Below are 20,978 nucleotides of genomic sequence, written 5' to 3'. Positions count from 1 at the left end.
GATACAATACTTGTATTGTTCATTGAGCCATCTAAAAAATAACTACATCACTAAATAAGGTATTTTAGCTCCATAGGTATCATTAACTGGATATCAAGTATATTGTTCTTTAATTGTGTGCTTAATGCTTATCAAGGTAAAGTTCCCTCTGTAGTGCCATGGTACCATCTAGTGGCTATTTTGGTGATTACGCTAAAGTGACAGTAAACACTGTAATAGAAGAGATGATGGTTCATTTTTGTTTAGATAGGCTGGCGCAGTACTTAATTCACGGCATGAGAAAAATAAAGGTAGATAAAAGAAAAGCAGCAAGAAGGTTTCCAGAATAAAAGTTTGTGTGTTTGTGTGTATCCTCTCTGTGCTGCAGAAGTGCCAGTTTCTCCCAGTCCACACGAAGCAAGAGTGCGCAGCTGCATGGCTTTTACAGCCTTCCCAAGCCAGGAAAACACCAGTTGCCAGTGCACGATGACTCGACCCAGGAGGCCTGCTACGTTCTTCCAAGGGGTTACAGCTCGGAGGCGCCAGCTCACAGTGGTCTAGGTGATCCTGAGCTTGAGAATGAGGAGGTCTACACTTTCAAAACGCCTTGCAATGCCCTTGCCACAATGCACAGCAATGAACGCTTGCCTGATAACTATGATCTGCCTACACCACCTGGCTCCTTCTATCAGATCCCCAGGACATTTGATAAAAATCACAACGCCTTGACACCCTCTAGCTCTGAATCCTCATATAATCCTCCTCCCAGACCCCCTAAACCCAGTCAAGGGTCTGAGGGTCAGTGGGGGAGTCCTCAGTCAGTAGGGAGCCAGAATGAAGAGGTAATGTCTGCAGTGTCAGTCATCCCACGCAGAAATACTCTCCCTGCTGTCGAGAACATCAGACTGCACAGAGGTACGCAGGAAATAATTATTGCTATGACTGCTTTGCTAATACGTTTTCACTTCTTCTCTGTTTTTGACAAATAGCAAACACTTTTTGCATCACTCACCTGCTTCTCTTTCACTGACTCTTTCTATATTCTTCTGCTTTTCACTTTGGTGATTTAAAGTTAGCAACTAAGCAGAAACAAGCGTCCCAGTCTGGCAAACTCTGTCCTGTTGAGATGCTAATGAAATTCAAGCCATACAGCCTGCTCCAGAATTTTTCATTCCAGGCTTTTTTCTGCCATGTGAAAAAAGCTTCTGTAAACACAATGCATGGTTTCTTAGCTTGCTGTGGTTATTACTTTGCAAAGTCCATCCTTAGCCATCATATAGGTAGAAACAAGAGCTAATGTGGGACCACTTTTTTTAAATGTTAAAAAGGTCCTTCCTACATATAAATTGATCTCTATAGCAGGGATTGTCATACAGTATTTAAGTCATGTAGGCATGGAATGTTACTTTTACACTTGGGCAGCATTTTCCCTTTCAAAATTTCTGACAGTGGTAAATATTGATCATTTCCTTCACCCTTCTCCACAGGATCCTCCTTTGAAACTAACAATCAACATCGTTTCATCCATTTCAACCACTCAGGCCAGTCTATGGAGTCAGTCAATGATGGATTCAGCTCTTACCTGGTGAGTAACTCTCCCTTGAACTGCACTGTCTCCTCAGATAGATCCTGTCAGCAGTCAATCATAAACTGCAGAGATAGAAAAGGAAATACTTCTATATTTATTCCAAATGAGTGCTACAGTTTTCCTGCAAGTCCAGGGAGATTGTGAGAGTCATTTGCCCCATGTCTCTTTTGATGGCAGAGACAGACACCACTTACTCGCTCAGACAGCGGCAATTCAGATGACAACTACGTGCCCATGAATCCTGGCTCCTCACCACTCAGCGCTTGCCAGGCTGACAGTCCTAAGAATATCTACATTCCTATGAGCCCAGGGCCACATCACTTTGATTTCCCAGGATTCTCTGCAACTTTACCTGCCCGTAAGGCGAGCAGTGCCTCCTTGTGCCACAGGCCCAGTCGTCTCAGTGATGTTACACCACCGCCTATCTATCGCGACCTCAAACCTGACAGAAAATGTGAGATTTTGACACTTAGCTTCTCACTTCTCACTAAGAGCATGCTTCAAATCAGCTCTAAACTCAGGTGTAAATTGTTGAAGACCATGATATTTGTTAATAACATCTGTTCTTGTTTTTCTGCAGCAAAGCCAACACCTCTTGATTTGAAGAACAACGGGATCATTGATGAGCTGCCATTTAAGAGTCCAGTCACTATGTCCTGGACACGACCCATGTGAGTCTTATATCAGTGCATTCCACACACACACAGTCAAGAATCATTACATAGCAGGCAGTACAGATGTTACAGATTTTTTTCCCCCCCTTATGTTTCTTTAGGCCTGCTATGAACTGCACATCCTCCCAGCACTGTAGACCCATCTCTACACAAAGCATCACCAGCACCGACTCTGCAGACAGTGAAGAGAATTATGTGGCTATGGTAGGTCCAGGGAGCTGGACGGGGAGACTGGGGAGAGTACATTGTGTTCTTTGTTTTAACGATCCACTTATTTGTATGCACTGCTAACTCACTGCATACTGTGTGAGTGAAACCTCCCTCCTATTACATTAGCAGAACCCAGCGTCTACCTCCCCAGCCGTGAGTGGCACCAGCAGCCCAGCCCCTAGGAAGTGTGGCAACGTGGACTACCTAGCACTGGAATTCCAGCCTGGGACACCCAACCCACACAGAAAAGTAAGCAGAGGATTTTATAGACTAAATTAACTTTTCTCATTTCATATGCAATTAAACTTTATTTATTGTTCCACAGCCCTCTACGTCCTCTGTGACATCGGACGAGAAGGTGGATTATGTCCAAGTCGACAAGGAAAAGACTCAAGCTCTGCAAAACACAATGCAGGAATGGACTGATGTGCGACAGTCTACTGAACCTGCCAAGGGGGTCAAGTCCTGACACTGACCTATACATCAAAAACAAGCCTTAAAGTGTCCCTATTATGCAGGTTTATCATTTTATTCAGGGAGTCAATTAAAATAGATTAAACTCTAGTACAACGAGCGGTTTTCTTATTCTCATTGCGGTGACACTTCTTTTCACCCTCTAACAGGTTCCATTACAGCATTTCCCCAAAAAGTTGACAATAGCGTTGCAAAAGGGAGACATCCTTGATCACAGATGTATAATCGTAGTCCTCCAAGATAGTGTTACCAGGTTTTCCTGCTGAATTGAGAACCTTAAAGAGTTTAATTATTTTGCCCACTGGTTTGCTACATATCTTTGCATGAAATAATTGAATTAACAATAAATTTAAAAAATGTTATTTTATATTAAATCATTTATTTATGCAGAAATCCTAGGAAACTGCCACTCATATATATATATATATACACACCCAAAACATACTGTAACGCTCTCCAGCACCCACTGTCCACCTCTGAATACCATGTCTGGATATTGGGCTGGGTTTTTTTGGTTTTGGGTGTTTGGTGTTTTTGGCTAGCCTTTAACCCAGTTGTAGCATTTTATTCAAAGGGCTGCAGATTGCAAGCATAAAGCATTAGACATGTTAGAAAGACACCACACATTCACATAATTCTGCTGCAGCTGCTCCTTTTATAGGAGGGAAGCTAACAGATGGTGAAGTTAGCCACATTAGCATAATGCTAACACTAAAGATTTAAGGATATTCCTATTGTTGTGGGGACATTGCTATGGAAAACTAAAAGTACTTTACTTGGTCACTTCCTCAGATCCAGGGAGTGCCCGAAGACTCGACAGCAGAGCATTAGGTGTGTGTTCCTCACAGCAAAGGAATTATAGAGTTCGTAGAAGTGACTTTAATTGAAAATAAAGCAACTGACTACATCTAAATTGAATTAAGGCTGCTCCTCATTCTTTGTTAGTGAGCATGTCAAACCAACCGACTGCATAAACTTCATGACATTGTGTCACAGTGACATAACTAAGTAGCAATACAGAAAAAAGCCTGGAGTGTAAAGAATGTATTTGAGACATTACAGCAGCAGAGATTTTGCTTTCATTTGGCCACACGTGAAAGTTTGGCCTTTGAAAGTTTCCAGACCTCTTACATGAACAAAAGGCTGCGTAACAGATTAGAGAGTTGAGGAAAAACTTAAAGCATAATAGGGGCACTTTAGGTCAGCCATCTCCAGTGTCAAGTTTCTGCCACCATTACCATGGATACTGGATGAGCTTGCTTAAAACTAAAATATTTGGGCCTAAAGCCATAACTAATTTATGCCTGTTCTTTGTGATGATTATTACTAGAGTGTACTGCAAGCATGCAGAATATCAGGCCATACAGGTGAAGTTCCCTGCCAAAGCTCCTCACACAGACTGTTAGAACAGTGAATAGATAATTAATAATATCATCCTTACTGTCAAACTGTTATTTATAAATGCACTGTTTGATCACTGTTCCATTCAACCCTCTGCAGAAGTTAATTTTGTTTGCATCTAGTTGGCAGTTTATTTTGTCTTTGCCATTTAAGAGCAACAGAGGCTAACTGGTCAATAACCATATTAATATACTGTAAGAGTATGCTTGCTGGTCTCAGGAATGCCAAGATGCACTTCAATTTTGGCATGCAGGCTGACTTTCTCTTTTCACTTTAATCTATCATTTGTGCTGAGTCTTGCAGAAGCAGTGAAGAGATTATTTTCACTGCGGGCAATCATTTCAGCTTAGCAGTGCATGTCTGGTAAGAGGAGAGGAAAAAAATATAGCCATACAAATATGCAAAGGCTTGTGTCAGAACCCCTAATGATAACCATACATGACTGTTGCCTGGGTTTCTATTAAATATGAGCCCAAACTATATTTAAAAGCTGTCAGGCATGATGGCAGGCCAATTATTTCAATGCAGGAACAAAGTTGGTTACATCCAAATCTACGACATGAAGAAGATGGGAAAGGCAAGATGACAAAACCTCGTTACGTTTGATTTCAGTGGTCATTTCACTTGAGTTAAGATTCAAATGGATTTGCAATGTAAACGTGCACTGAAAAAAAAAAAAAACCCCAAAATTATTGTGTTGTGCTGATTAAAAAATAGAAATAAGACAAGAGGTGTAGTTTGCACGTACTCTGTCTCTCTAGAGACCATTAACAAAAGTCTAGTAGATAAAGAGTAGCATATTTCTGTTTTCCAGAACTCTCCATTCACTGATTTCTCTCTTTGGGCTTTGAAATGCCACACACTACAGCTTTGTCCCTGAGGAGTACTTTTGTTCCTGTATGTAAATTATTAATAGATATACATATTGCAGTGCATCTTTTTGACTGTTAGAAATTTGATACACTTGTACAAGGCATAAAGAGCACTACAATAATGTAACATAGTGCTTTAAATGCAAAGGAAATCTACCACAGTGGATATTTGCCAGTGATCGTAGTCACTATAAAACAGTCGTGAAATATTGTTTACTAAATTTCTTTTGTTGATCAATTTGCCTTATATTTTCATTTCGGTTTAGACCGTACATTTTGCCTTGAAGAAATTTTCACAATATTCTTAGAATAAACAGGAAGAATCATATTATAGTAAGGACAACTGAATGATCAGTTTCTAGTTCAACTCAAGTTCAGTATTTCATTGTGGGCTGGAACCACAGAATCCATTTTTGACCTTAATAAGAATAGCGTGGCCATGGAGTGCTAGATGGTATGGATTATTTCATTAAGATTTACTTCTTAATGTTTTTCTACCATTTTTACAGCTTTTTTATATTCTTTTTAATCATTATTTTTTACTGATACATGTAAGCAAGTGTTATGCATTATGACAGGAACAGGCTAAAGTAAACTACGTTTGTTTAGTGTATTATTCTTTTTTTAAATTACCAAATTTCATTTTTGTATGATCTAATCATAAAAAGGCAAAGGCTGCCAGTGTAAGTTGGACTGGCAAATCCCAGGTGAATTGTGATTCACAAAGAGCAAGAGAGGAAAGGAAAGAGTGAAGAAAAGCCTGTCTCCCTGTCTGTTTGTTTGGGTTTTTTTTTAATGAAATGGATGTGTAATTTATTATCTAGAGAGATCATGTGTAAGCAGAAGAGTTGTGTATGTGTTGTGGTAGATTGTAAGCTGTAGTATGTTAAATGACAGCCTGACTGGGTTGAAAACACTGTTCAGATCTACTGACAGGCTGTCACTGAGTTGACGTACTGTACTTGTAAAGATTTTTTTAACCACTATTATTACTACTACTGTAAGGCAGATTGCTTGTGTTAATTTATTAATTTATTGTATGTGTGTGTGTGGTTTTTTTTTAGTTGATAATAGTAAAAAAAGAAAGAAGGAAAGAAAGAAAACAACAACAACCATCAAACAAGGAATCTTCTCTCTACTAACACTGATGTATACAAACTGTCTTGATTTTGAAGCAATATGAGAAAAACAATGACAGTGGTATTGTGGTACAGTTAAATTGGAATACACAAAAATACAATACTTTGTTATTCCTGTATAATGGTAGGCTTACAATGTGGACGTAGAATAAAGCAAGAAGTGAAAGTTTGGTGTTAAAGTTCTTTAAATGTAAACCTCATCTTTCAACCACACTTTCTCCTTTAGTTGTAAACTGAACACAGTGGTGGAGATCTTACTGTCCACACACAGTAAACTGTGGCTGCTCCCTTTAGGAGGTCACCACAGCAGATCATCTGTCTCCATCTCAGCTTATCTCTGCTATCACACCAACCGCCTGCATGTCCACTTTCACTGCTTCCCTGAACCACCTCTGTCCTCTTCCTTGTTTCCTCCCCCCTGGCAGCTCTATCTTCAATGTCCTTTGTCCAATATGTCCACTATCCTTTCACTGTAAAAGTCCAGTCCAGCTTGGTCACTCCCAATGAAATTAGCATCTTCAACTCTCACACCTCCAGCTTTACCTCCTTTTGCGTGTGCCACTATCTCCAAACCATAGATCACAGCAGAACTCACTAGCATCTTGAATTGCTAGTAATACCAAAATAAAATACCTTAGAACATCTTCCAAAACAGAATATACAGACGTTAAATGTATGCTGCCCTCTGTTGTTAAAGAAAGCAGCTGCAGTCAAGTACTAATAAAACATTAGATGACAAGCTCCTTTGGGTTATGCCCAAAGATGCATTTAGAACCAAATTGGAAAATGCAGATTATCGTACTGAAATACAGATATTTTTTTAAAGGGTTTCTACAGGATTCCTCGTCTTTAATAAGCCTGCTACTTCTTAAATAATGACTGTTATTATGCTTCAGGATCATTTTCCAGTAATGACCACTGGGTGGCCATGCCATTTCCCATAAAGAGAATAAAAATGATTAATAAGCAAAACATTTCTTAGTCAGCCAAGACCCTGATGAAGATTAGTTAACTGAATGACTGAGGGAGGCATCTATACATATAGGTAATGAAATATCCATCATAAAGAAGGGCCTAAAAGGGAGGGGAGAGTGTGGGTTGGCAGATTCGTGAGTGCGTTTTAGGTTTTAATCATATGCGTATGGGTTAACAAGTTGGTGGCCGCTAGTCTTACAGTCTGCCGCTATCAAAGCAGCCCCAAAGACAAATAGTTAATTTATTATACTAATTACACTTGGAAAAGGCTTCAGTGTTGAACGGAATTGATTTCTTCTTGAACTCTGTGTGGACTTCGCACGATCTCCCCATATTTGTGTGGTTTTCCTCTGGGTGCTCAAGCAGCTTCCTTCTGCTTTACAGAAACATGCATCCTGTGTGAGCGAGTTTCTGCGTGATTCTGTGGCTGTATCTTAATCTCCTATATCTCGTTCCCCTGAACCAGATACGATTAACTTCAAACAACAGCCGGTTAATGAATGAAAGGGCAATAAATTGCTTTGAGAAGGTGTAAAATCAAAACAAATATAGTCGAATGCACTTTTGTGATTGTTATATTTGAAAGCTACTGAGTACATTTACCCAACTTTTAAGATTTACAGAAAGCTGAAAGTTACCAAAGATTTGAGGCATAGCGGGCTAGACACATAAGACAACAGTATAGGAACATGTCAGCAGCCAATCAGCTCATTTGAGCGGTTCTGTAGGCTCGCTTGGTTAGTTACTCTGCGTGTTAACTCAAAAAAAGATCAAAGAATACTTCTGGATTTAACTATTCTTTTCATGCTTTAGTTAATTATCTAAATATGTTTTTCATTTGTGTCTTTAAATACAGGATGAGTAAATGTTCGATAACATGTGTTAGTTGATTAGCTTGACCAGGTGGCAGACAGAACAGCGGTGCCAGGTTGACCCTTCACTGCTCCTTCGGTTAGACAACAGTGTTCAAATTTTTAAAATACATTATAAGATTCCCTCCGTGTCACCGTTCACGCCTTGCAAGACAAGTTCAGGCTTTTCTCCACTAGAGTGTGCCACTGGACCCCCCTTTTTTTAACCATACGAGTTCATGTCAAAAGCAGAATGTTCGTACAATAAGGGTCTGTGTAAGTAGCTCCGCTATTGCCTTCGTGTACCACACGGACAAACGATTGTCAATGGACTATTTGAGACGGATTTCAGTCGGCTTCTGCGACGACTGCCTGCGTTTAGGGGGTCTGGGTTTTTTGGTTTTTTTTTTTACTTGTTTGCAACCAGATTCCTATCCGGATTGAAAGGAAAGCAACAAAGAAAAGGACTCATTTCGAAACAAACAAAAAAATGCCGTGAGTCTTGAAGTTTAGTGGATTTCGTGTGTTTGTTGGTTCTTCTATTTTTGCAGCCGGTCGCTCTCACTCAATTTATAGTCGATAGTGTACTCTTGGACTTGGCGTTAACGAGAGTGGTACAATATTTAGATAAAGTAGGCTGAAAATGTAGCTACTCGGAATGTACCACCAGTGAAACCGAAGTTGTGCGTGCCGTGGGTTTGAATTATCTAAGGGATTCATATTGAATATAACCTATTTATCTGTGAGCAGAGCTCCAGTCGTTAAGCAAGAGCGGATTCATTCCAGCTGCGGAGCCTTTCATGTTTGTAAATCATTTCACGTTTAATTATAAGCTGACAGAGCCTATCCCCCGAGGAAAAACTACTACAATTCTGTAACTTTGAGACTTTTAATGCATGTTTTTAATCCACGTGGAGCATAGCATGATTTTACATGGAGCGTATCTTAATCTTTAATCTTTTATATCATATAATATCATAGTCCCAGTTTGACAAGATAATTGGCTCACATTTCAACACATATCATAGGCCATAGTGACTCCTCTCCAGAGACTACAGCCAAGTATTTTTCTTTTTCACATGGGATCATTGGAAGTCTTCAGTACGTTTTCTTGTTTTCTTCCATGCCCGTTCTGTGGTCCACTGTAAGCACAGTGGACCTCAGTCTATAAACTTATCAGGGACCTGCGGGCATGGGAGAAGCGACCCCCGCTCAGTCTGCTGCAGGGACATACGTACCCATGTTGGGTGTTGGTTTAGGAGCTATGCCCGGTGGGGTCAGCAACGGGCCGGTGGTGGCCAGCTCAAGGGGCTCCACAGTGCCACAGCTGCACAACGCCATAGTTGAGCGTTTACGCGCCCGGTTAGAGACGTGCAGGAGGCACCATTCTACCTGCGCGGACCGCTATCAGCGAGGTCAGGCCGAGAGCACAGACCGGGAGCACGAGAGTACGCTTCAGCTGCTTAGCATAGTCCACCAAGGTCCTGGGAACCGTAAAGCAAAAGGTAGCCGGGGATCGAACCAGCAACCCCCAGACTACAGCAGGGCTAACGGAGAGCAAAAGGGGTCAGATGGCGAGCAGAAGATCCCCACACGCATAGCGGTGAGTTGCTGTTAATGTTGTCTGTCAAGGTTCTCAGTTATCCAGGTCATCGTAGTCTATGGAGCTTGGAAAGAATAGCATCTGGACTTCTTTAAGTTTCTTTGAAGATGATTCACCTCTCATCCGAGAAGCTTCATCAGTTCTAAGAGCAACTGGTGGATTGTCCCAGATTTTAAGCCCTACGGGAGTGTCCCCAAGAGGGTCATGGAGCGCCTATTGATCTTCTACCTAATCACACAAGCCAAGGTGTGAAAACGGGTGTGGGCCACAATCAGCCAATGTTTCCGGTGAACCCAATGTGAAACCTAGCCCCACCCTATCATGTGATTTACTGAGGTCAAATGGCCCAGGATGTGAGTGGGCATTAAGGCGTCTGGGAAGGGATCTCAAAACTGGATTATAGATGGCAGACGGTTGGTGTGGTAAGCCAGCGCCTACATTCAAAGATGGCCGTTCACAGTGGCTTCTTTCACTCCTCTTTCAAACCGTCTGTCTTCTCTGTCCAAAATGTGAACATTGGCATCCTCAGCATCCAGAAACACCTCTTTAAGAAAACCTAAAGAAGTCCAGACGCTTTTCTTTCCAGGCTCCTTAGACTGCCGATATTGTTGTGTTGTTTGTTTTTTAACATAAATAATTAGGACTATTACAATCAAGCTTGTGGCAGCGATGACAAAATTGATAACAATGATGAGGGTACCAGTATGTTGTAATGGGGGTGAAACGCCTAAAGTTATAGCCATTCTCAAGGACCACAACATTGAGACTGAGATTTTTTTTTTTTTTTTTATGCTATGTGAAAAATCAGCTGGGAGCTTTCCTTGGCGATAATGGATCAATAAATGTTTCTACATTGATAACGCTGCTGTCACTATCCATGAACAAAAAGTCCAAGCTTTTTCCAAACTTAGATGGCAGCCAAATGCATGTCAAAAACAGTCAGGAAATGTTCTAAAACTCTAAGTTCCTGATTAAGGGGGCCCTTAAGGTAGATGGCATGATACAGAAGCATCACGCTTGTTTGCAAAGCAATCCATTTTGAGGAAATGGTTTTGGGGTCATTGGGCCATGGGGATGTTTTGCATTTACTGCAAACCTTGACAACATAACAACCATGCAGCTGATCCAAACAGAGGGATGCGGATGCATTTTGTGGTTTGTTTAACCCATTTAATATGCACTGTTATGTCATTTTTTAAAATTTTTTTTGTTTCTGAGTTATTCTGTTGAGATTGAGAACTGAGTAGTTGCATGACCTTGTGTGCCACTGAGAGTACAGGACAGTGTTTTCTCCCCTAACAGCAAAGCTTCACATAGGACATAGGTAGGCAGGATAGGAAAACTTAACTGTGCTTTCTGTGTGCCTGGTAGTGCTGATAGGACTGACTTCCTGTATGGCATCTGTTAAGGGAGCAGTCACTGAGATGTGAGATTTATTTAGTTGTTTTCTTTCACTGGGCATGGGGGAGTTTAGCGTCTAGCCTATTACTTCCCAAGCAATAATGTCAAAGGTTGAAAGCTTGCAGACATTCTTTTTCTAGATGTGGTGAAATAAACAATATTTCATACATATATTTTATTTTTTACCAACAAAAATATAAAATGCATTAATGTTTCATGTACAAGAAAAGCAGATTCTCTGTGGTTTATAGAGTTAGTTTAAAATGCAGTTTACCTCTCAGCTTTTACATTTTCATGCTGATCGGTAGAGCCATGGCAGTGGAACACGATGAGAGACAAGACACAACTTCATGGATTATACTGGCTGTCTAAAAGAGGTCAGGGTACATCATTATCATGTACCGTTTCATTTTTACTGATCTTGACTCTGGAGTAACATGTTCTATTTAAAACTGATGAGTGCAGCAAGATAGTGAGGAGGAAATGAAGTCCTGGCGTACATGTTTATATCAACCCCGAGGTTAATGTTTTCGCAACGTATAATGATCGGGTGAAGCACAACAGCCGCTCTTGCAGAAATCCTGTTTAATGCCAGTATGTTGCATGTATACAGTCTATATATATCCTTATAACTCTTGCCACCAATTTATTTATTTTTTTAAATTTATTATCATCTTTGGCTATAATAACTGAAAGCTGCTTCAAATATGTATGGGGGTTCTGCAGAGTTCACCATAATTCATTCTTCAGAATTAAAAAGTAAGACATCTCAAATGACCACATCTGTGCGTGTTATTGAGTGTTCACATTGGAATTTGCAGTGGAAATGTATACTGAGTTAGGGGCAAACAACACAATGGATTATGACTGCTTGGGAGTGCAGAGTGAGCAGCAGCACTTAACAACAGTGCTCATTGAGACCAGATTAACAAAGGATATTCTTTTAGATGAAATTGGAGAAATTTGAAGGAAGAGACGAGAGCATACTTATCGACTCGGAAAATCGTTTTCCTTAATGCGTGGATGAACTCATTGAAAGCTTTTGGATATTCATATTTTAGATTGTTTCTTTTCATGGCCAGTTTTCCAATTGTTCCCTTCATACCTGTATCAGAAAATGTATTCAGCACAGAAATAGGTCACACAGTAGAGCTTACAAAACATTAGCCCCATATTACAATGAACAGACATTCAGTTTCATCAGATCAGGATCCAACAATCATCTTACATTGTCTGTCAACGATACAGATAGTGAGCACAAAAATGAAAGGCTTAACAAACAACCATACAGCCTCGAAGCATACTAGCATGCCATGTAATGCCATGTTATATTATCATGTGTTTAACAAATGGCTCACTAAGCACCTTCTTGATAGATTTGCCGGCCATGAAACTGTTTGAACCACAAGGTCCCCATATAAATGTTTAGAGCCACTGAATACATTTCCTGCATGTGTTTACTTTAAGTCAAACAGGCCTTGAAAATGCAGTAGGCGAAGGATGCCTGGTGATTAACAGTGCTATGTGCACAGGGAGGATTTTGTTATTACTCAGTCTTGTAGTGACAGATCTGGGAAGTATACTCATAGAGCAGCATGCACACAAAGTGCTCATATGCTGAGCTGTTTTCCTATTATTTTAAGCACTTGTGACCTTGTTTGTCTGCCATACAGGTTTTTTGTAAAAACTGTAGCCTTAGTCATACTGGTCAGTTAGTGGTTTGAAACATAAATCATGTAACCACAGCCAGCTCTAGCCAATGACTTCTGGTTATCTATCAATTTTCCGTGACTGTGTACTGTGAGTCCTGTAATAAAGGCAAATTCCCAAAATATTATTTTGGCTTTGTGTGCTAATTTGGCACAATTGCCTTGGCAAACTGAATAAAAATTGGCAGTTGTAGTTGTTTGGACTTTTAAATGTATGACATTTATTTTACAAGATAAAGAGGCTATGAGAAACCATGTCATTTGGACATTTTTAAAGCTTGGAAAGGAAGCTAATTTCCGCTCTCAGGGAAACCCTTTTTACTATGAAAATGGCAAACATGAGGGATTATTGGAATGCTGGGTAGAGGTTGGAAAGACTGGTTGTTTGCACTTTTCATGATGTTCTTAACTTGAAGATCATCACCCCCTCAAAGAGGCTGAAGGATTGCAGAGTGATTAATAGGACAGGAAAGGAGAAAAAATACTAATCAAAATTTTGTTTGGTCTCTTAGGCTTTGAACTAATGTAGCTTTTGCGCAAATGCTTGTGTAACACTGCGCTTTTGACTTAGTGCATCATCTAGGATATCACTAATGCCAATTGAAGGTTTTGCAGCGAAATTGTTTCTCGCCTATTTACTAGTGCACTACTACATGGGTCAGAATTAAAATTTATGAATTTATAATTTATTGAGTTTCGAAAGCTTAAATATTGTCACAAGACTACAACTTCTGGGTAAGCAGATTGACAGTAAGCAGATTGACAGCTTGCTAAAAAAAAATCCCACAGAAAAGGAATACCTTGCACTTATTCGTGGTCATGTATGATGGAGTGGATAGTGTGTGCATGTGTGTGAATGTGGGGTGGGGTGTGTGCTGTGTTTCCTGGCATACCCTGTTTGGCTGTTGAACAGCCTGAATCAGATGCCGGTGGTCTGATCTCAGCCTGGCTCGGCAGTGATGTGAAACAATTAGCCCAGGTCCATGGGGGCCACCCACTGTGAAGCCCATAGCTCTACCCAACTCTGTGGATGCAGAAAGGGATCCGTGTTCATCCCACAGATCACTTCCATGTTGTCATGGATAGGTTACAGTCTTCTTTTAGAAATAGCTTGCTGCCAGTTGGTCTGAATGGTGAATTACTTTAAGTCCCCTGCAGAGCAGAATGGAAATTCTGTGGGTGCTGTTTATTGACAGCATGGCTACACTTTAAGCCTGATGTGATTACGCTTGTCTCATTGTGCAGACCGTTAGCTGCTAGATGAGTTGAGCATCTCATAGTGCTCTGATTAAAAGACATTAAGATAGGCCTCCATATACTGTAGTAAAGCCATCTGTTAATCTCCTCTTTCTATTTGGGATTAGTCATCCGTCCAACTTGTGGTTCAATTCTACTTATGGGTAATAATAATAAATATATTAAAAATGTTCTATTATTACTTTTTTTTTGTTGCTACAAGAAAGACATATCTTTAGAATTGTCATCATGCTCTTAAAAGATAGACAAGGCCGTTTAGTCAGTGGGGTGCTTACTGAGTAGTTATATTATTTATTTAACAAATTAGTAACGTACCTTTTTATTGTTCAAATGCTAAAAAACTTGGAGGATTGAAAGGTTTTGGAATTCAAAGATTTTGGGTTGATGTAAAAGCTTAATCTAACAAAGAAAGAATGAGTTGAAAGTGATATATACTTGTATTACTGAGTTTGATATGCTCAAATGTTTCCCGATTAATCAAGGCAGTAATGTCTTTTCAAATGTATGACCTATTCATATATAGGTTTATGTCCTGTTTCTTCTTGTACAGAAGAGATCCCCACATTTTTGCATAGAAAAACATTAAAACAGCCTTTTTACAGTCAAACAGTCAGATTTACTGTCTTATGCAATAAAAGTTGAGACATGTAACACTATGTTCTGGACACTCCAGAGCACCGTTCATAAATTTTCAGCACTAAGTAGAGGTACTTAGGCACATCTTGTCCTCAAGGAAGTGGGATGTGGTATGTTAATGTCAAACAAGGCTAATGTTGTGGCTTCTCATTTGGGGTGGTGGTGGTATTAATCTAGGACATTTGTAGTTATATTTGTAGTTATTAGCTACTGTATCATCTTTTGGTTAAATTGTGCATGAGATTAAAGTCTGCGGTAATATTTTAGGATAACATCAGCTTATAAACATTCTAAACAACTTATACATTTTGTGATCGTGATTGCTGTGTCCTCAAGGGAGAGCGGGATACAAGCGTCAACAAGTTCCTTTTCTAACAGACTATGTAGACACCGGATTTCTAAGTGGCACAAAGAAAGTTCACAGATGAGTGTCATTTCTCAGAGGAGCTTTACTTATTAATCCCTTTGATTTTGTGAGTGTATTTATTGAAAATGCAGATTTTAATATCTTACAGTGTCATGATGTCAAGATATTCAGCACATCCCTAGTTCTAGCATGATGATGTCTGGATATGTCAAATTAAATTTTAAGTGGATGTCCAAGACATCCAATTTTGTGTTAAGTGCTAAGCAGTTTTTGTAGTGGATTTGTCACTGCCTCCAGGAGATCTAGTAGTATTTTGTTTTTGGTTTTTTGCTTGCTCTATCTGGTGTGTTGAGCCATGGTAGCTGCTGCTGACTACCCAGCTTCAAACAATCTTGTTAATGCCAGAAAACATGCATCACTTCCTGTGCAGCAGTGGATTTTTCCCAGAAAGGCCCTATGAGACACTCAGGTTTTTATGACAACAGATGCAGTAAAAGCTGAGTGAGCTGAGTGTAAGTTGCTAGTGTATCAGATAATTGTGAAGAGCAGTGAACATTTCAACCAAATCACTTTAAGTTGTTCAGTGCAGATATAGAGAAAAGGGTGATATTTGTAATGGTAAAGATGGGAAGTTATGAGGAACAAACAAAAAGAGACTTTCGTGTTTGGCATATGTATCAGATCCCTTTCCTACTTCCTTTAGTGTGAGAGAAAGGTAAAAACTTGTAATTTTTAAGAGGTTTTCAGAGTGTGGTCAGAATTCAACTTGTTTTTGTTACCATGACCTGGCTATTACCATAAATGAGTAACTGCAAATTTCTTTATGCTTCCCATTGAATAGATGATGTGTTAAAACAGGGGAAAAAATCAAGTAGAATTAGATTTAAAAACAAGAGAGGGCTCACCAAACCTTGGTATCATGCAGCAGCAACGTGCTGGAAATAGTTGCATGTAAATCTGGGACATCTCTGTACCTGGCAACATTTGCAGCGCCTTCTACTCTTTAAACGAGCACACTTTTATTCTTTTCTGGACTAATTTATACTTTGTTATCCAGTTCCATGCTACCAGAGGGCACACAGAAGATAAAAATAATAATAAGAAAAACAAAAAAACATTATCGATAAAGAAAGACAGAAGTTTCCAAATACCTAGCGGGGCAGCCAGGATGTGTGTCAGATCAAAGAAATTTATGGCTCATGGGTTATGCGGCATCTCTAGGAGCAGTGTCTTAAGCGAACTTCACTCTCGCTATCTCATCCCACTCCCCTTCTCCTACATACTTCCACTCACACTCACTGACACACAAATACACACACAAACAAAACCCACTCTGCCGCACGCGTCCTTATGTTTTATTCAGCAGCCTATGGAAGGCAGTGCCTGTCTTTGAAGAGTGCTGCAGAAATCATGTACTAAATCCATCTCATCCTTTTCAATGGTTGATTCAATGTAAGTGTGTACATGCTCAGAAGAACATGCTCCATTCAAAGTCCAGGTAGGCCAGGTTGCTGTTCGAGGTTCATAAATGTCTGACCTTTTAGGATAAATGTTTCCTTTATTTGTAATGGAACCATTGCTGGTTAAAAGCCTTTCCTCCATAGACATGTGCTTCCTGTCCTTGGAAGTGGCCCCTGGTGTCAAGAAGAGCTTGCAAGGTAACATCTTTACCTTCAGTCACCATCCAAACAGTGTAGAAATTTTATATATATATAATAAGCATCACCCTTGCAAAATCAGCTCCTTGGTGGCATATATTTTGTGTTGAATCTACTAATTTATCTTTAGAGTAGTAATGAATAATAAGTCAGTATAAGTGTTTACTATTGCTTAATTTCACATTACAGAAATGGCTGTGACGTCACGTGTGGATCTCACTCAATTAGAACATTTTATTTAAGAGAAAACTAATCCATGGTAATTTTTTCATATGTGCTTAAATAATCTATTAAGCAGAAATTGTCAGCGTTTTCCCATAAGTTTCAGAACAGACACATTTCCCCCACAGTCTCATCTTACTATTAAATGGATATTTTTTGCAGCATTCACAGTTTGGTGAACCAAAGGGGGGTTTCTAGGAATTTTTTTATTTTTTTTGGGGGGGGGGGGGGTCCAACAGTTGAAATCAGTAAATTTTATTAGCTATCAAAGCTAAATAAATGCACATGAAGAAAAAAAATCAGATTGTTATAATAATCTTAGTGTACAGACCTCCTATGTCAATAAACATGCATTAGAAGACTCAGCTCCCCATAATAATAGTGTAGCCATGCAAGATTTAACAGCAAGATAATGGAACTAATAAAATACAGTCTGATTACAACAGTAAATATGTTTAATTTTGCTTAGTCACAGAAGTAAATACCAGCATCTCACATATCCTTTGTTGGCAGTTTGTAAAGCAAAGAAGTTGAACAGTGGCAGTGGTGCAAAACACTGTTCATCTTTCAAAACCTCCAAACTTGCTGTTTTCCTTCTGTAATCAAACCAATATCTTTCCCTGCATATAACGGAGCCACCATGAGCCACCCTTTTAACCCCAGCCCTGGTGCAGCTTTTATGTTTATATTTATTCAAAAATATAACTTGCAATATAATGCATTCACATAAACTGCACTTTGCCCTATTTTCGGATCTCATTTTGATAGTTGTTTTAATTTTTCTTGTTGATATGTCAACAGCAAATTAGACTCTGCAATAGACCCTTGTGAATTTGTGTAGATACTCGTTCCATGTTCTGAATATAAATTACCGCGGTACTGACTGTGTTCATGCAAGTGAACATTTCACTGCGTCGAAATACCTCCATTCCCAAAGGGTTTGGATTAGAGAGTCCCCACTGTATCCCTTTGTTGTTGAGTTCTGCTTTCAGCATGCTCCCAGTTGTTACCAACACATTGTTTAAATTTCAAGCATTATGCCGACCTCGGGATACAAAAAATCTCATCTATGCTGTTGAAGTCACTGGGGAATTTTAGAAGGACTAATATATTAGTGCTCCGTTGTAGCTATTAAATCCACATGAAAACAAATATTTCATAGCTTTTCATCATCTAGAATCTAGACATAAGAGTAAGTATCCAGCTTAGGGCAATCACTTAGCAGGCAAGGACCATGTTTATGTGCTTTTGTATCTTCAGAGGGGCCTTGTAGAGGTATCCGTTCATGCCTGATGTGATTTCTTCTGCTGAGAGAGCTCTTTGAGGTTTGTCAAGTTTTTCCTGCTTGACTTAATTGAAGGGAGGGTAGGATTGTGTGAGTGGGGGGGAGAGGGGGTTGGGGGTAATGCCTCTGAGTGTCTTTCCACCAATACTTTGCTACCCAGTGCTGAAACTGGAACCCTGTGGGAACAAGCTTGTTCAGGTGTATTTCATGTGCAGTGCACTGAAAGTGAATTGAGGGGAGGAATTGCATTCAAAGCGAAACACAAGCAGTAGTTTGTTACCTTGTTTACAGAAGAACAAGGCTTAAAAATAAAAGAGTATTCTTTAACCTAGCAATATTAGCATTTGTTTTTGGAAGTTACATTATGAGCAAACTTTAACAAGTGTGATGCTTTTGTTGTCGACACTTCTGTGTTTGGATAAACAGGAGCTTATCTACAACTGTTCTCACACTTATCTGACAATCAGCCACCTGATATGTCAGAGTTTCCTGGACTTGTTCTAGCTTCTGTTGTAAACAGATCTGATTATCTCAGCTGCTATGAGTGAACTGGGTGTGGAAGTCCATTTATGTTATCAGCTTAACACAATATGTTCTTCTTCACCTTGCTGAAACTCTTTAGTCTAACCTTAAAATACTTGATAGGTTTAAAACGAAGTCTGTTTATTGGATGGAATCATTTGAAGCTGAACTAAAAGAACGAAACTCACTCGTTTGCTAAGCAACAGTTGCTTATATAGCAAAACAGCTATATTTTCAGCAAGAGTCTATTCTCACCAGGGTCATTACCCTCTTGTGGAACTGAGTAAGTGGGCTCCTGATGTCACTGGCAAAGCCCTTACACAGAATGCTGGGTTAAACTGGGAGGGGGAAGGGCCATGCTAGATCAGAGTTCAGGCATGTTTACATTACAGCTCAGGATATTTCTCAGAGCCCGGCCAAGCTGCTGAAGTTCCCAGGCTCCAGAGTTGCAGAGTGCTGAAAAGAGGCACAAGCGTTCACTTATTCTTCAATCCCTCACTCTCCTGTGCTCTGGGGTCTAAGTCATAGTTCAACTCAATTTGCATTGTGCTAATGTTCTGTTCTTTGCTATGGCTGTCCTTTGGGGAATATTATACATGTGAAATACAAGAGAAGTGAAAGTCAACAACTTAGATGATGTTGTTAGCATTGTGTTAGATATTAATATCAAGAATTAAAAGCAAATTTGGCACATGCAAAAAACAGCACATTGCATTTTTATCTCCTTATTTTAATCAAAAATGTGAATTTTCTTTTCTCAGTAGTTTTAATAAAAATATTTAACAAATTTAACAAGGGAAAGCTACATTTTATTTTTTAGTTACACCAGTTACTTACTTTTCTCTAGTATCACACTCTTTTAGATCATAGTTATGTAGCAAAACATACATATGGTTTAAATTTTAGCATTGAAATAAAGGATAGTTGGCTTGTTAAGTCATTCCAGTGTGGTATTGCAGGATTTTATTTGAGGATTTTTATGTTTAGCAATATTACTTCGCCCTGTGTTATGGAGCTACCAGCTAGATAAAACGGTATAATTACTGTGGGAACTTTAAAACATGACCATTAACGTTAAAGTTCCCTGGATATTATTCATTGTTTAGAACACTTTGTTTGGATGTGGTTTGGGAACATAAACTGCTAAAAGAAAGTCTAACTGCAGTTCAAACTAGTCCCTATAAATTTACCCAGTTATTTCAAAGACAAACGTATAAGACCAAAATTTCTGTTGTTAACACCCATCACATGTTTGACTTTCCCACGTCTCAGACTGCTAGACCAGCTTGACTAGCGCGTCAGATAGAGGTTTAGAGGAGGAACATAGATGGCCTTGTTTCTTGCCTCTGCTCCACCAATAAAGCTGAGAAGTGGCAGCTGGAATGTTTGCCTTATTGCTCTGCTGTGGTGAGGTGTCACGGTGCTGAGCTATGCTTTGGCGCCTGCATGCTCTCCACCTTGCCTAGAGGCGCACAGACGAGATGTGAAACCAGGGGAGGATCTCTGATTTCCCTCTGCCCTGCCCTGTTGAATCCTCCACGGTATTGTTTTAACATACCTTAAACACTTCTTAACACTTTGCTTTATCTTTAGGTCTATTGCAAAAAATTAGTCCAGAGGCAGATGATTCTAAAAATGGATTAAATGTATAATATGTTTTCCAAAGAGACTCTTATATCTGCTGTTTGCAGAACTAGTGAGTGAATTCTGTTTTCTTTCCACTAAAGGACTACAGGAAGGATTATGAACAGAGACATGGAATCTCGCGCTAAAATGGACACTCAGGCCATAAAAGAGCCTTACTTTGATGATGAATTGGAGGACATCTGCTTTAAACTTCAATTTTTGTGTAGGACTTTGCTTAATGTCAGCCAAATTGCTCAAGTCATGTAGGATAACTGTGGCCATTGCCTTGATTTCCACAAAATATATAATATGACAGCAGTTTGGTGTATTTACTGCTTAAAGAAATATGAAAAGGAATAAAAAAGGGGAAGTTTGGGAAGGGGATTCCTGCTGTCTAAGCAAGTATTTTCATTTTCTTCTCCATAAGGATACTTGCTACGGTCCAGTATTGCTGCATTTGCCTATAAAACTTTTATCCAGGTGCTAGGAGAACAACCTCCTGCTAAATGTCATCAAGACTAAAGAGCTA

General features: G+C 39.5%; 2 protein-coding genes across 3 annotated transcripts in view; both read left to right on the top strand.

Moving 5' to 3' along the window:
- gab2 (GRB2-associated binding protein 2) overlaps positions 1-3,304 on the top strand; it is a 32,553-nt gene extending 29,249 nt beyond the window's left edge. The window contains exons 4-10 of one of the 2 annotated variants that reach the window (XM_026192504.1): positions 368-894; positions 1,467-1,564; positions 1,745-2,021; positions 2,148-2,238; positions 2,343-2,445; positions 2,581-2,700; positions 2,777-3,304. In XM_026192504.1, the coding sequence (XP_026048289.1) occupies positions 368-894; positions 1,467-1,564; positions 1,745-2,021; positions 2,148-2,238; positions 2,343-2,445; positions 2,581-2,700; positions 2,777-2,920 (1,360 nt within the window). In that variant the 3' untranslated portion in view covers positions 2,921-3,304. Of the gene's footprint in view, positions 1-367; positions 895-1,466; positions 1,565-1,744; positions 2,022-2,147; positions 2,239-2,342; positions 2,446-2,577; positions 2,701-2,776 lie in introns of both variants that reach the window. The other variant, XM_026192503.1, reaches the window with a different exon arrangement.
- Positions 3,305-8,171: 4,867 nt separating this feature from the next.
- Positions 8,172-20,978, top strand: part of maml2 (mastermind like transcriptional coactivator 2) — a 33,797-nt gene continuing 20,990 nt past the window's right edge. Inside the window, exon 1 of the mRNA XM_026192042.1 lies at positions 8,172-9,766. Within this exon, the coding sequence (XP_026047827.1) occupies positions 9,356-9,766 (411 nt within the window). The 5' untranslated portion in view covers positions 8,172-9,355. The remainder of the gene's footprint in view (positions 9,767-20,978) is intronic.

Source organism: Astatotilapia calliptera, chromosome 14 (assembly GCF_900246225.1).
Source record: "Astatotilapia calliptera chromosome 14, fAstCal1.2, whole genome shotgun sequence".
Lineage (NCBI taxonomy): Eukaryota > Metazoa > Chordata > Actinopteri > Cichliformes > Cichlidae > Astatotilapia > Astatotilapia calliptera.
The sequence above is the reverse complement of the archived record's forward strand: the minus strand, read 5'-3'. Positions and strand labels throughout refer to the sequence as shown.